The 16,107-nt window shown below is 51.2% G+C and overlaps 2 protein-coding genes and 1 long non-coding RNA gene across 7 annotated transcripts in view; 2 read left to right on the plus strand and 1 right to left on the minus strand.

Annotated features, from left to right (window-relative positions):
- PCNX2 (pecanex 2) overlaps positions 1-1,720 on the plus strand; it is a 273,314-nt gene extending 271,594 nt beyond the window's left edge. For all 3 annotated transcript variants that reach the window (XM_060285936.1, XM_030839645.2, XM_060285935.1), the window contains exon 34: positions 717-1,720. In XM_060285936.1, coding sequence (XP_060141919.1) covers positions 717-878 — 162 coding nt within the window. In that variant the 3' untranslated portion in view covers positions 879-1,720. The remainder of the gene's footprint in view (positions 1-716) is intronic.
- A 1,226-nt stretch (positions 1,721-2,946) lies between these two features.
- The window catches only part of NTPCR (nucleoside-triphosphatase, cancer-related), a 38,268-nt gene continuing 25,107 nt past the window's right edge, over positions 2,947-16,107 (minus strand). Inside the window, exons 4-5 of the mRNA XM_030839637.2 lie at positions 14,517-14,726; positions 2,947-5,227 (exon numbers count right to left, since the gene is read on the minus strand). Of these exons, the coding sequence (XP_030695497.1) occupies positions 5,159-5,227; positions 14,517-14,726 (279 nt within the window). The 3' untranslated portion in view covers positions 2,947-5,158. The remainder of the gene's footprint in view (positions 5,228-14,516; positions 14,727-16,107) is intronic.
- Positions 7,021-16,107, plus strand: part of LOC132593586 (uncharacterized) — a 28,430-nt gene continuing 19,343 nt past the window's right edge. For all 3 annotated transcript variants that reach the window (XR_009559245.1, XR_009559246.1, XR_009559247.1), the window contains exons 1-2: positions 7,021-8,208; positions 12,989-15,758. This is a non-coding gene — a long non-coding RNA (uncharacterized lncRNA). The remainder of the gene's footprint in view (positions 8,209-12,988; positions 15,759-16,107) is intronic.

Below are 16,107 nucleotides of genomic sequence, written 5' to 3' on the forward strand. Positions count from 1 at the left end.
CCATACAGTGGCACCTGCAGCCACCCTGAAACCAGGCCGGCATGCACCACCCTTAGTAGAGCCGTGGCGTTGCAGCGATGGTGCGCTAGCCTTCAGGGCAGGGTTATGAGCATCCCGGAGCCCCGGGTTACTTTAGGAGTTTAAGTTAGATAGCTAAGCATAAACAAACTTCCCTTTTTTCATTTCCTCAGTAACGGTGCACAAAGTATCGCAGCTCTCTGCCACCCCCAATGTGTGTTTAAGACAGTCTGTGGATGCAGCTCTGGGATTCTGGCCAATTTTCTCTCCCACAGGGATGGCTGGGTCCTTGGGACCGCGTGCAGCCACAATAAAAAGGCCTCGGTCATACTGTTTGGCGTCAAACCTGCAGGACTGAGCAGCTGTGCAGGACTCAATGTATATGAAGTGACATTGACTCAAACTCAGGAAATCCAGGCTCACAAGTGACCTCTTGCCCAAGGTCATGTTTTTCCAGGTTACCCGAGAAGAGGGCCCTGTGTGCAGAGGCGGCTCCCTCTGCCCGTGGCTCGGGCTGCATGCTCTGTCCTCAAAGACCCCCCCCCGCTTTGGTCCTCTGTAACTGGACCTGACTTTAGACTCTGACCCCAGGTTCCTGCCACACTGCTGGCTGGTACCTACAGCCGTGGGGTGGTCATCAGGGGAAGCAATCAGCTTTGCTGAGCCATCACTTGTTGCTTCTGTTTTCTCTTTGGAAGCACTTTTCCGAGCCGTGCGAACCCACGGAGGCCACCGAGCAGGGGCTGCTTCGAGATCGCCACGCGGCCGAGAACCTGCGGGTGATGTGCAGAAGGGCAAGCCAGGAGGACATGGGCCTGGACGACACGGCCTCCCAGCAGAGCGCTTCCGACGAGCAGTAGCTGAGCTCGGGCTGGAGAAGCCACGCCGTTGGGGAGGGACGCAAGCCCCCCCCCCCAGCTTCTCCCCTGTGCTCCCCAAACTAAACAGCACAAAGAATGACAGCCGGGAGACCCATCCTGTGGAAGATAAGTGCTGTGTACAAAACAGAATAACTTGATCTCAGGTTCTTGAAAAATATCTCACGTGATGAACACAAACCTTGACACCAGGCCTCCCTCCTGCTCTGGCACTTGCGGCCCCAGAGAGGCGGGACGCGGGAAGCACCCCTCCCAGAACTGGAAAATTCAAATAAAAGCCATGTTAACATCTTAAGACAACTCAAATAGAGCACATAAATAACTCCTTCCGGTCCCGATGAAAATAAGACAGCTGCATGCTAAACAGCTGGCATTCTGTATGCCACTGTTACTGTGGAGAAGAGGCGGACAGCAGTGCATATCACACCGCCAGCTGGTCCAATGCGCTGGTGTCCAGTCTACATATAAACATCTCACTTCTTCATAATATTTATGCAGCTGTTAAGTAAGTATAAACCAGTGGCAGCTTTACTGCAAAAAATGTGATAGTGCATGCAGTCACGTCCAAAGCATCCTGTGAAAGGAGCCAACCATCCCCAGCAACGTGAGTGCAGAAGTCTAGTTGAGGCAGGTCACGGAGGGCCGCCTAGGAATGATGTTAACTGCAGTCACAGCAACGTCCTGCAAGAAGCCAGGCCCCGTCTCGCCCAGCGCTCCTGTGTGCTTCCCAGGAATGCACGCCTGTCTCCAAGCCAAGCAATCTTTACCGCGTCACAGGACATTTGCACATACCTTTGTTTTTGGAATTAAAATGTTTACAGTTATTGCTGTGTCCAGTTGTTTGAGTTCTGCTGAAACTGTTGTCACTTCTTAAAAAAACCAAAAAACAACAAAAGAAATACCACATCCTTCACTGTAAGAATGACATTTAGGCAACTTCTTTTTTTTTAAAAAAATTATTTTTTATTGAAGTATAGTTGATTTACAATGTTGTGTTAGTTTCAGGTATACAGCAAAGTGATTCAGTTATACACATATATATTCTTTTTCAGATTCTTTTTTTTAATTGAAGTATAGTTGATTTATAATGCTGTAGGCAAATTCTGAGACAGCTTTTCTCATCTTAAGATTCCCATCAGGTAGAGCAGAAACCTGGCTTCTTCCTGACACGAGGGAGGAAGAAGGGATCGTAGAACACAGCCCATGGAGAATATCATCCCTGACCTGGCGAATTGTCACTTTTGGAAAGCCCTAAATAGTTAGGGATACGCAATTTGGAAACAGTCACACAAATTTCTTAAAGGTACCTGGAGTTTGGAAGTGTAGGCAGAGGGGAGGGTATTGCAGAGAATTCCTTACCCCTTGGAAGTAGATGGCAATATTCTTTTTTTTTATAAAATAAGAATTAGAAATTAATAACAATAGGTAGACTCTGTATAATCGGAGACACAGTGCATGATTCTCAAATCAGCAATCCCTGGAGGTGCACGCCTTCTTATTTCTGATGGATTTGCAGACATCTGTCTGAAGAGAAGCTGATAGAACCTCACCACAGTCCTCCAAGTCGGCTCAAGCAAACCTGGCTGGCAGTTCCCGAAATTCTTTTGGGCAACATTGCAGCCAAGCCCTCAGGTAAAGGGCAGCCTTGAGCTGTGAGCATGGCCTCCCCATATAGGGTGGCCACTTGAATTAGGTAAGACAATGACCCACGCCCAGCAGCATTCAGACTGGGCACTCCTCGGGCCTCCACAGGTAAGAAACACAGAGTCACCGCTTCCCCAGCCAGTGAGAGCTGCTCAAAGAGCTGGGAGAGCAGTCTGCAGGGACAGCGCGATGCAGGTGAGAAGGCAGACACGACGCGGGTACTCCTGCCACCGGAGATTCGAGAGCTGCTTTTCCGACTGCTGGGTTACCGCTCATCCCGCTTCTCTGGCAGCCTTTTGGGGCGCAGCGGGAGAAGGGAAGGTGTAGTTTACCCACATCGGGGCCAGACTCCTCAGACAGGGATGCCACCCTCTGCGCTGTCTATGGCCGTAAAGCCACCTGAGTGTGCGCTCTGAGCGTGTGCACACGCAGACCCACGGGTGAGATCGTGGCTGGATCCCCTCCAGGATTCTTAACGGACTGTCAACGACGCGGCCACGTGACTTTTTCAAGTGTTGCAAACAACTTTTGTATTTACAACTCATGAGCTTGTTAATCTGATCTTCAGCGAGTCAACTGTTTATCAGAGCGTATTCCTTGCAAAATACTGTATTATTAGCCCCCATTTAGAGGGGATTTTCCGAAGGTGACATTTCTTGCTGGAGTTATTCACCTGTTCTGCCACAGCTAAAGAGTTATTTATTTTCTACATTTGGACACTGAACAAAACTGCTTCTCCTCTAAAGATAATATAAACTGTAGTGCTTGGCCTTCTATAAATCACGGGGCTAACCTGGCATTACTGATTTTCATTTGTGCCCTGTGTGTTAAAGCCACCTGCCTGGCAAGTCGTTTTCTAAAACCGCTTTGGTGCACTGACCTCTCCTGGCCCATGAAACGGGCATCGCAAGGCCTGTTCCCCAAGCCCTCCTCCCAAGCCTGCTCCACTTTCCTACTGCTTTGTCCCAAGTCACAAGCACCTGCCATCAGCTGCCCCCAGCGCCCCTACTCCCACGCGGTCTTCCCAGACACAGCATTCTACGAACACGAGACAGACGGAGGAGGAGGGGGGAGGCCCATCCCACTTTCCTGGGCCACCACTGCGCCCCGCCCCGCACCTGACCACTTACGGCTTGACGGTGCCCCCTCTTCCTCAGCCACCACAGTCAGAGAGTTCACAGGCCGTGACTTTAAAGGACCATCTCCCTGACACGTGCCAATTCAGAGAAGAAAAGAAACCATTTGGGGGACTTCCCTGGCGGTCCAGTGGTTAGGGCCCCAGGTTCGATCCCTGGTCAGGGAACTAAGATCCCACATGCCCCTCGGCCAAAAAAAACCCATGTTTTAAAATACTGTGTGTGTCCTGCCCCTAGGTTCTTCAGAACCTTTTTTTTTTTTTTTTTAGATTCCATATATATGTCTTAGCATACGGTATTTGTTTTTCTCTTTCTGACTTGCTTCCTGCACTGTCCGCTGCCCCAGGGCCCAGCTCACGGGACACCTCGCTCCACAGATGCCCGGACCGGTCAGAGGTCATATTCAAGGGCACACCCGGCATTAGCACCAGCTGGGTTTGTAGCTAAGGCTAAAGAAATCCTGGTAATTCATAGTTCTTCACCAAAACTGGCCTAAAGACACTGCACTGGTTATCGTCACTGTGTCCCATCAACCCCTGGGAGGGCAGCTGTTATCCTCTGTGAGCTCTGGGGCTTCAGTGGTCTGTCCCACGGGGCCCTGCCCAGGCTGCACCTTCTCTCTCTGCACCGTCTTCCCCGCAGCCCGGGCCCCGGCCCCGGGCGCCCCCCAGGGGATCACGAGGACGCCTGAGGGTGGTTTCCTTCAGGCTGTGGCGACACCTTCCTTTGATGGTACCCACTTCCCTCTTTTCTGGGAGGGAAACGGGGCCCAGGAAGGTTTGCGAACTTGTCTAAATGAACGGGGCCAAAGTGCGGCTCTGATCTGAAGCCCTGCTGGGTACCCAGCGCTACCAACATTTCTACAGACTGCTCGTCCCTCCCACGCAGGGACCCACATGCGAGCAATCATCACATCTACCTTTATTTTATTAAGCAATAAGCAAACAGATAAACAATAAGAGATGGGGAGGGGGGAGGACCGAAAATGGCTTTTTTTGAAATACTGATTTTTTAAAAAATCAAGTAACTGTTATCACTGTAAGTTGCGGGAGACTTCAGCTGCTCCTGGAGAGGGATTGAATTTTCCTGACATGCAAAACTGATTAGGCAGTGAACGCTTTTCTCCCCCTTTTCCCTGAACACATCTATAAACTTCAATCAATGGGGCAAATTCCAACTAATACTCCGAAAACCATTTCTCATTTCATAATTTACCCAAATCATATGCACAACTGCAAGAGGAAATAAACAGAAATCTCTCAGCATGAATAAGCCACAGTGGATTGTTAATCTTGTCAAGTCAATCCAGCATTAAGGCTAATTTGATCTTTTAAACATTTTATGGAAAACAGCTGTCAGGCTTTCTTTGGAAAAGCCTCCAAGATTTCATAAACCCGAAGGCCAAAAACCTGGACAGGCAGGGAACTGAGGCTCCTCTCCAAGAGATGTGTTCACGTGCAGAAAAGCAGTGACAAGTCGTCTTCACTTCCGGCCACTCTGCACACACGTCACAATCTCTGGCAGAAGGTGGTTTCTGTTTTCCTTGGTGACCTGTGGGAAGAAGCAAGAAAGCGCGCTTCAGAGTCCCTTTCTTTTCCTTCAATTACCTACTCTGCCAGGTAATATTCTAAAAGAAGAGCCTGAAAGGTGAGGGGTGTTTTAGAAAGTGTGACCCAGGGGAGGTACGACCAAGGGAGGAAGCCCAGGTCCTCCAGAGCGCTCTGAAAACTGGGCCGGTGGACTCGAATCCCACCACCAGCTCCTGTGAAGCTGCGGCTCAAACAGTGACAGTGGGTTTTGATGATGGAAGGATTTTTAACCGGAAAAGGGCTACGAATTGAACCCTGGGAGGGATGATGGGAATGCAGGCTGGGACGTGGCCCCTGAGCTCAGCCTGACCTGGAAAGAAGGATGCCTGAGTGAAGCCAGGAGAACCTGTGCTTCAGGTGGGCACTGGCCCTCCAGGTGGGCCCTGGAGGTGGACCCACTGGCGCTGGGTCACACCCAGGGTTCTGGGATGCTCTGAAGGTCAGTAATCTACTCACCTCTCCGTGAGCTTAGCTAATTTGCACGTTGCAAGAAACCTCCGACACCAGTCAATGTGAATGACGAGGAACCAGGAGCCCAGAGAAGGGCAGGGCTTTTCCTGAGCTCTCAGAGGTAGCGCGGGCGCAGTGCAGACTAGGACACAGGCCCCTGCATCCCGGTGTGCTACCTCTGTGATCAACAGTTACAAAAACAAACAACACTAACAGTTTATTCAAGCTCTCTCCGATGATCTGTGTTATATTTTTCTTTCTGTCACTACCACAGGCCCATGGAGTACAGCTCGAGCATCCAGACGCCCCCAGGCAGCTGGGTGGGGGGCTGCGCCCCGAACACGGGCAGAGCCGCCTCTCCTCCCATCACCAGTGCCTTCCTCGGTGGCCCACACAACATTCAGCACGCTCTGCTGGTGGGCAAGGTGCTGGGGATGGCGAGACTCAGACCAGGACCTTGACCTCACAGAGCCCGCAGACCAGACGGGGGGCAGACGTGGACATCAGTGAGAGCAGGGTTGCAGAGGAACCGCAGGCGGTTATGCCCGAGTTGCATCTGACAGGTGGACGCCGGGAGAAGGGCACTGGCAGAGAGAAGGGCCGAGCAGAGAATCACACGGAGGGGAGGTGCGTGCGGCCGGAAGACCTTGAGCGGGTTCGGGGTGCGAGGTCCCCGAGAGGAGACGGGCCTGGTCCCGCTACAGGCCCTCCCCCCGCCGCGGGGGGCAGGGGCCCCGGCTCTGGAGGAAACGCGCAGTGGACCTCACCGCCTGGGGCTCCTGCATCCCACATCCTTCTTGCAAGAGCGCGGCGCCTCTGCCGCACCAGAGCTGCCCACGGCCCCGGGGACCTCCTGACCATCTGAGTCCCGAAAGGACAGAGCCAGGCGGCGGAGGCCGGTCCCCTGACGGTGGTGTCCGAGGATGCCGCCCACTGGACCCCGGGCAGCCCTGGCTCCACCGAAAGGAGGACCATCCGCCCCGTCTTCGCCTTGATGACAAACCGCCCATCCGCATGAGGCTTCGTTGCCGTTCTGGCTTACACTGGCCCGAGCCCGTTCTTGCGGAGAGCATCCGAGGGAGTCCCCGCCGTGGACGGAGGATCGGGGTGGCAGCGGCACGCAGGGAGGGCAGGAGGACACGCGGGCCCTCGGCCCCCGCCTCCGCCCTGGCCTCACGAGGAGTCCCCGAGGCTCTGCCATCAGGGTCCCTGAGGACTCACTGCAGGCCCAGAAGGGCCACCTCCTCTGATGGGGACATTTCATCACCCCCTTTACACACGTGAGAGAGACGGTGAGATGCTGAGCTGGGAGAAGAGGAGAGAGACGGACCCAAGAGGGAAGAAAAACAGGGGCAACGGTGGCAGCGGGGGTGGGGGAGGAGGGGCCAGGCACCGCCCCGCTCCCTCGGACATCCCCAAGGGGGCCCCGGCTCCGTCATCCAGCTCCAGAGGAGCCGCCGCTGGTGGATCTCGGGCACCGGAGGTCAGCAGGTCCGCACTGGACACTTCTGACGTCATTCAAGTGTAAACTGAAGCCGGTGCGATGAGACACGTGAAGAAACAGGGTCTGCAGGCTGCTGGTAGGATTTCTTCCCCTGGGTCATCACTAAGGCTTCACTTCCAGTCTTTGAAGACCTCAGCCCTCGGAAAGAATGGCTGGGGCGGGGGGATGAAGGGAAGTGAAGGGTGATGAGGTGGAAACCCCGCTACCCAAGACCCCGGTCCTGGGGGCAGGCTGTTCAAGTGGCCCAGCGGAGGCCTGCAGACAAGCAGGATTTAACAGGCGGGAGGCTCAGAGATGATAAAAGAAGAGCCCCAGAGAGCACCGCCAAGCTGCAGGGCCACAGTTCCGCGGTCACGCAGGTGTCCTGCTGGAGCCCCGCCCACCGTCCTCCGGGAGCTGCGGGGCTGCAGCAGGGACAGGGTCCACCCGCCCCCAGCGCGCAGAGAACGTCTCCAAGCCTTGCACAGAAAAAGAACAAAGGATAAAAACTAGAAAAGACACATTCTGATGACTTCTCACTAAAAACTGGTGAACAGAATACTAATATTCTGCCGCCCCCTTGGATTTTTCTAGGATGACTTCTGAAGATTATGCAGTAAGATCTTCATGCAAAGCCGTTTACAGCGTTCAGTTGCCACGTTCCTTTCCAGCCAAGACAAACCCTCAGATGCGAGAACAAGCACAGCATCGTCTGTCAACTCAGGGACGCTTCCCTTTCGGGAGAATTCTGGTCTACTTTTTATTCTACCCCCAGACTTTTGGTGGCAGAAAAGCCCTTCCTGAGAGGCTAACGAGAAGAGGGCACTGGGGGCTGGGAGGGAAAAGGAGGTGAGGACGACTGCAGAAAGGACCCCGGCGTCCTCGCCCTCTCCTCCCACCATGACCTGCCCAGGGCTGCAGGAGGTGCCCGGCCTCGGGCCCCTAGAAAATTGGACGGCGAGTTCCAGGGTGACAGGGCTGCGTCACATTCCTCCTGCGTCTAGCACAGGGTGGGTGCTCCGTCAATGCTTCTTATATTCTAAGCAGAGGAGGGTCTTTGAAATAGAGCTGAGCGGTTAAATACAGATTATGAAGACTCTGGCCTATTAGGCATCTGAGTGGCTCTGAGCCTCCTGGGACCAGGGAAGGGCCTAAGACTGGCCTACCAGTCAATGACTTGGGCGCCGTAACGTCAGGAAGGCTGTGAACATATGGACAGAGGAACAGGCAGGGAAAAAAAATGCCTCTTCATGTATACACTATGTGCAAGAAAGCAAAACAAAACCACATACATTTCCTTGAAACTGTGTGGGAAGTACCCTGACAAGTTTTAAATAAGCAGGGGATTGAAAAAAGAAATTAATTTGACAATGCTCATTATTATACATTAACACATAACAAAAGGATTACTAGTCTCTCCGTTTCACATTGTCTCCATTTCATTTTATTGAACCTAAAAATAGGCTCATTCATGAATTCAAACCCTCTAACCCTACTTTCCCTTGAAGTTTAAAGGCTCTAAACCAAGAATTATTTTGCCAGTGGGGTTTCGGGAACCCAGTGCCCGTGGGATGGGACTATGCTTCCATGGCAACGCCGCTTCTCTCGGGAGGCGGCAGGAGGGGCAATGGTTCTTTGTTTCCATGGCAACGCCACTTCTCTCGGGAGGAGGAAGGAGAGGTGATGGTTCTTTGTTTGGGTGTCCTGACTTCTGCGTTGAGTGTACAGCGTAGCTTTACTGAGCTATAATTCATATACCAAAAAATTCAACCTCGGGCAGAATTCGGTGGCTTTTAGTAGATTCCCAGCCGTGCAGTCATCAGCACTATCTATCTGGAGTATTTTCATCACGCCCTCCCCGCCCGCCCCCAATTACCCTCACTCTCAACCACTACACTCACTCCTTCCCCCCAGGTGTTGGCAACCACTAACCAATTTTTTTGGTCTATAGATTTGCCTATTCTGGACATTTCGTGCAGATGGAATCGTACAGTGTGGAATCCTCTGTGACAGGCTTCCTTCCCTTGGTGTCACGTGACGTAAACTCCTCCACGTTGAACACACGTCACCACGGCATTCCCTCTTACTGTCCAGTGATGCCCCATCGTGTGTGTACCACATCCTGTTTGTTTGTTCATCAGCTGATGGACATTTGGGTTGTCACTTTTTGGCTGCTATGTACACCAGTGTACGAGTTTTTGTTTGAACACACGTTTTCAATTCTTCTGGGTACACACTTAGAAGTGGAATTGCTGAGTTATAGGGTGATCCCACGTCTACCTTTCTGACGAACTGCTGCATTTTTACAGTCCCAGCAGCAGGGTATGAGGCCTCCAATTTCTCCACATCCTCACTGACACTATTTTCCATTTCTTTCCTTTAATTTCATTATAGCCATCCAAGCAATGTGCAGTGCTAGCTCACTGTGGTTTTGGTTTGCACTGCCCTAAAAACTAATGGTGTTACATTTTCATATGCTTATCAACTATTTGCCTATCTTTGGAGAAACGTCTTTTCAGATTCTTTGCTCCTTTTTTAATTGGTTTATTTGTTGTTTTATTATTGAGTTGTAAGAGTTCTCTATGTATTCTGGGATACACAAAGTCCCTTATCAGATATATGATTCTTAAATAGTTTTTCCCATCCTGTGGCTTGTCCTTTTACTTTCTTGACAGTGTCCTTTGAAGCACAAAAATTTTAAATTTTGGTGAAGTTCACTGTATCTACTTTTCTCTCGTCACTTGTGCTTTTGGTGTTGGAACAAATAAGACTCTGCCTAACCCAAGTTTACAGAGAATTACTCCTATATTTTCTTCTAAGAGTTCTATAGTTTCATTCTTACATGTAGATCTACGGTCTGTTTTGAGTTAATTTTTGTGTCAGATGTGAGGTAAGGGTCTGGCTTCATTCTTTTGGATGTGGATGTCCAGTTTTCCAGCACCTTTGGCTGAAAAACAATTTTTTCTTCATTAACTTGTCCTGGCACTCTTGTTGAAAATCAGTTGATCGCAGATGCAAGGGTTTATTTTTGGACTTTCAACTCTATTCTGACAATCTACGTGTCTGTCCCTGTGCCAGCACCACACTGTCTTGATTCCTGTAGCTTTGCAGTAAGTTTTGAAATCGGGAAGTATGAGTCTTCCAACATTTTATGATTGTTTGAGCTGGGTTCTTTAAATTTCCATATGAATTTTAGGATTACCTTGTTAATTTCTACAGAAAACCCTGCCTACTGACTCTTGACCTAAAGGTCGGCAGGTGTATGCTCATTCCTGTACCTACAGGAGTCTGTGACCCAGAAACAGCATCAAATTCCTGGTGAGATGAAAATGGTTTATACCCTGCTTGGTTAAAAAACCCATGGCCAGGCAGAGTAAGAGGAGGTCTAAAAATTTCCAAATTGGAGGGAAGCTGGGACGTAGTTCCCATTTTTCTTGTGATCTTGCAATCCACGGGCAAAAACTAAAAGAACAAAAACTGCTTTATGGACTAAAACAAGTTTAAGTGGCTCTGAATTCAGAACAGTAGAACAGATTTTAGTTACAGTAACATTTTTCTAAAGTAGGAAGACCAAGTACTTTGCAGGGATCTTAGATTTCCAATCATCTGAACCACCCCTACCCACGAAGGTAACACACATCAGGGCTACGGTAACGCTCAGGCTTGGGAGTCAACAGACCGAGGTCTGAATCCTGGCTGTGCCCCTACTAAGCGAACAACCTCGGACAAGGCCCGCAGCTCTCACTGATGACCAGGCTGCCGTGACGTCCCCGACGCGCTGATGGACCTCAGCACCTCCCCCAGGTGCCCCAGGACTGGTGGCCACCCTGGCAGCTCAATCCCCGTTCCTGAGACTCCGGGCGTCTCTCCTCTCTCCTGTCCCCTCAGGGGACAACATTCTCCAGCATCTTCATGAAGGAGAGATTTCACAGGAAATCAAGTGAAATATGCTTTGGAAATGCCACCAGCATGAGCAAGCTCACATTTTTTTGTTAGAAGTGACAGGCAGGGAGAGACATATTTTTTCACGTTGTGAGTCAGAGAAGGATGAAAGCAGTACGAGAGCTCCTGCTGGAATCTGGACCCGTGAAGGTCTTCACCTCTCGTTTCTGTAGCACTGACATTACCATTAAATGTTTTCTGACATGTGGTCTCCCATAACCTAATATTGAAATAAATTTATAACAGTTTTCAGTGGCTACACTTGGCATTAAACTACAGAAGAAATTAGGAAAACATTTAACCAAACTTCTGAGAGGGAAACATAATTTTCGGGAAGAGAAGCTTCGACGCCTGAACCTGCACCAGGATAGAAGTTTCTATATTACTGAATTCCAGAGGTCCCTGAGGCCCTGGATTTTATTTTTTCAGTCTGTTCTTTCCTGGGCAGTTTCTACCGTTTCACCCTCAGGTTCACTGACTCCATCCTCTGTCATCTCCATTCTGCTGGCGGGTCTACCCACGGACTCTGGCGTCAGTTACGCTATTTTACATTCTAAAATGCTCACTTCATTCTTCCTTACAGCTTCTGTATCTTTGCTGAAGCTTTCAATTTCTTGGCTGAGAATTTCTATTTTTCATTTGTTTCCAGTGGGTTTGTAATTGCTCACTGAGGCATTTTTATGATGGCTGTTTGAAAATCTCTGCCCTATAATTCCAACATCTATCACGTCTTGCTGTTGGCATGTCGGCTGTTTCTCTCACTCTGGCTGATTTTCCTGGTTCTTGGAATGACAAGTGATTTCCAATCGTGTCTCTCGTGCTCTCCCTGGGGTCCCTGGCCAGTGCACCTTCTTCCCTCTACCATTCAGGTCTTCTTATGTCTGTTTTATGGACAACGTCCAAGGTTTTTATCTGACTTAGGAGGAGCGACAGGGAGCAGTGTGTCTATCCCACTTTGTCTAGGACTGGAAGTGTCCTCAGGGGTTTTTCTGAAAAGTAAGGCTCTGTTTACCTGACCCTGTTAAGAAGATCAGTCTAGATAATGTGAATAACTTCTGAGTTATTGTGAATACTTTCCCAATATCATGACCTCAGTCCCATCTCCACATCATCTGTCAGCACAGGGAAGGTGCCCTCCGCATTTTACATAGCATAATCCTGATCTGGAATGTTCCTTCGTTTCCCCACTTCCCCCTTCAAAAACCCAGCCAAGAACCACTTCCTTCCGGACAACTCTCCCTATTCCTGTTCACACAAATCTCTCTTCCCACCTCCAGATTTGGACTGTCCCTTGGTCTGTTTTTCTTGAGGGAAGGGAATACACCTCACATGTGCTTGTACCATGGACTAAGCGTCGGATGCAAAGGATGCTCTCAAAAATGAATTCAGGGAACTTTGCTGCCTATTAGAAAGGGAAAGGACCAAAGAAACATCTAATCCAGCCCCTAAATTTGCAGATAAGGAAAATACGATTCTTCATTTATAAAATACGCACCAAAAGATCACACGAGCCCCAGAGGAACACAAGAAAGACAAGAATAACGGGGTCGCTTACAGAATTAACCAGAAGCTAATCACTTTACATCATTAGGAGCCGGGATTACCTTGCCTAGAGAATAACCTCCTAGCTTAGAGAGGAGAAAACGTGGTGTTGTCTTAATATACAGCACTGGTTTCTGGACGTGAGAGTCAACCGCAGTCCCACTGCTGGGTTATTAGTCTGCAGAGACAGCCAGGCCTTGGACGTTAGCATCAGCGCCTCCCCAGCCCTCCAGCCTGGAAGCTGTCTGACCTGAAGACTAATTGTCTTTCATGATCTCTCATTATCCATTGTCTCTATTTCCACAGAAACTCGACAATCACAACCAAAGACTAATACGGAAGCCACGTGACATAACGGATAGAGGAGGTGACATACAACTCCGCAGACAAGGCCCATGTCCACCGAGGAAGTGACCCTGCCTGGCTCTCAGGCCTCCCCGGTTCGCCACCTCCTCCCCCACCGCCGTCCCCAGGGACCACCGTGCCCTGGTGTTGCATTTATCCACATCTGCCATTGCCTACATGCTTGCTTGCGTTTCTCTCATCGAGCCCCTCCATGAGGATGTTGGCTCCATGAGGACAAAGACGCGGTCTGTCTGGTTCACCACCAAGACGTAGCGTGAGGCCCAGCGCACAGGAGATGCTCAACCTGTATCTACCAAGTGAGAGGATAAACGAGCGCAGCAGCGCAAACAGATTCCTCCAAGTCTGGCTGGGCTAATCATCCTGGCGGCTGTCTGCTGCCCAAAGGTACCCTGGACACCTGGGTGACAACGTGGGGATGTCCCCCTGGGGCCAGCCGGCCCTGGGGACAAGTAACCAGCGGTGTGAGGCGCTCACTGGCTCTCTGCAGCTAGAGCACACGCCCGGCCCTCCCACAGAAGTGGCCCTGCCAGCCCCACTGTTTCACCTGGCGCCGGCAGAGGGCTGGCGGAGAGGGACAGCAGAGCGACGTGGCCGCACTGATGCAAACCAACCGAGGCGGCACAGGGAGGACAGTGCCTGACAAAGAGGGGCACAGAGAGACGGCGGGAGAGACGGGCAAGTCTGCGGGCAAAGCGCCGGCAGTGCCACCAGAGCCCCTGACAACCGGCCCAGACGCTGCCCCTGACATACTCGTCCTCCACACATGCTCCACCCCAGGGCTTCTCCCACTGCAGGGGCCCCAGAGCCCCCGAGGGCTGGCGAAGACAAGTTCCTGGGCCGCGCCCAGAGCCTGATTCACCTGTTCTGGGCAGGGTGTCTCACCAGCTGGGTACCTGACACGTGGCCAGTGTGACTGAGGAACAGATTTCTCTAACTTAATTCCGTTTAGTTTAAATGTAAATCGTCCCGTGTGGCTGATGGCCACGGCACCGCACGCTGCAGACAGCACACTTCCACCCTCGTGGACACTTCTCTGGACGGTGCCACTCTACAGCATCGGAGACTGTGCTTCAAACTGCAGCCGCAGCTTCTCCCCACAGCAGGAGGCAGCCAGTTTCAGAGGGAGACCTTTAAAAGGAGACGGCACTCACTTGCCTCTGCACCCTCATCGCCCTGGGGGAGATGCGCTCAGGCCCAGAGCACTGCTGCCCGGGCGCTGATGCTGGCAAGGCCCCGGCGCCCGGTGAGGAGGGCACCGCAGGAGGGGCGGACGCCTCGGGCGGCTCCCCGCAGGCACGTCTGCTTTGGCATCCAGCAGAGGTGTAACTTCGCTTCTATAACTCACCTATATTCTGCCGCGAGAGGAAAAAAATACCACTAACTCAAAGCCAAAGGTATATCTAGAGCCATGTGCTGTTTCAGGGCACCCGCTCCACGCCTGCGGGTAGAGAGGCCCGGGGGTACTCACACTGAACACCTTAATGTCGTTTCGGGTTCTTATCTCTTCCACGAGGGCCAGCGGTTTTCCTTTGGGTACTGGGATGGTGCCAAGGACGACAGTCCCCAGGGTGGACAGCACCTGGCGAACGGCCTGGATGAACGGCTGACTGAAGAGCTCCATCTTCCCCACCTCGTCGATGACACACACACTCTGCCCCGGGCCACCTCTGGGACCTGCCTGAGGATGACAGAGACACTAACTGGGACACCAGGTCACATGAGGCAACGGGCCCAGGGGTCCCCCTCCCCCACCACTCACCAACTGACCGTCAGAGCAGGGAAGGCAGCCCCACTTCGGGAAGCAGGAGGCCGTCTCTCCGTCCACCCAGAGCAATCAACTGGCGGGAGAATCCAGGGGAGCTCCCCTGGAGACCACAGCACCCAGAAAACTCCGTTCCCTGAGCACCCAGTTTCCCTGGCAATTTCCGCTCTTCTGGAATGGTCCTGATAACGACCAAGCTTTATATTTATAGACACCCAGGCAATAAGCAGGCTTAGAAGAACTGAGGCAGCAGGCCTGGGAGCCCTTGTCAGTTGTTTCGATTTTGAGTTGTATGATGGCCTGTCTGCTGGGAGGAGGTGACCGCTGCGGCCAGATGCCTGTGTATTTCCCAATCTGCGCTACGAGGGTCGGTGGAAAGGAATGAAAATGAAAAGAGAAGGAGTCCTGGTTAAAAAAAAAAAAAAAAGTGAGCACGTTGTGCCCTTTAATCTCAGCTTCCCCTGCTAGTGTCTTTATACCGATGCACTTCCACTATGTCCTTGAAGAACCCTCTAGGAAGAGGTGGGGCAGCCAGCCTCCAAGAGTCCTCATTATTCCCAGCTCCTGGGATGTGCACCCTGTGCAGACCCCTCCCCACAGTACCAAGGTGGGTCTGTGTGATCACCAGAGACTGACAGCACGCAAAAGAGACTGCTGTTTCTGTCTTGGTCTCAATCTCTATCCATTCATCCATCCATCCATCCACCTGTCCTGGATCACCTGCTCACAGGGAAGATGCCTGCTATGTTGCGAGGACACGCAGGCAGCTGACGGTGAGGTCCAGGTGATAAGGAACTGAGGCCTCATGTCAACAGCCAGGGAGGATCTCAGGCCTCCCAGCAACCATGACCGTGAACTTGGAAGCCTCAGGGCACTGTAGCTTCATGAGAGACCCTGAGCCTGAACCATTCAGCAAAGCCGTTCCTGGATTCCTGATCCAGGGAAACTGTGAGATTATAAGTGTTCGTTGTTTTAAACTGCTAGATCTTGGGGTAATTTGTTACACAGCAACAGGGAACTAATACACATGTCCTCTCTAGAAAGCCTTCCCAGAGAAAGCTGATAGGACTTTCAGTAGTTTTTCCACAGCAGGGACACAATAGAACATACAATAAGCACTTCAGTGAATGCTGAGTGACAAATACATTTCTATATCTTTATATAAATGATTATTTTGAAAACGGTATGTAAAGCTGATTTACAAAGTACTTTTCACTGTAAGTTCTCAGATTCCTTAAATACTAACATCAATACATTCTCAGAATGAATGGCTAAGTTAAGCTAGATTTTGCTCCAG

The sequence above is a fragment of the Globicephala melas genome, chromosome 16, assembly GCF_963455315.2.
Source record: "Globicephala melas chromosome 16, mGloMel1.2, whole genome shotgun sequence".
Taxonomy (NCBI): domain Eukaryota; kingdom Metazoa; phylum Chordata; class Mammalia; order Artiodactyla; family Delphinidae; genus Globicephala; species Globicephala melas.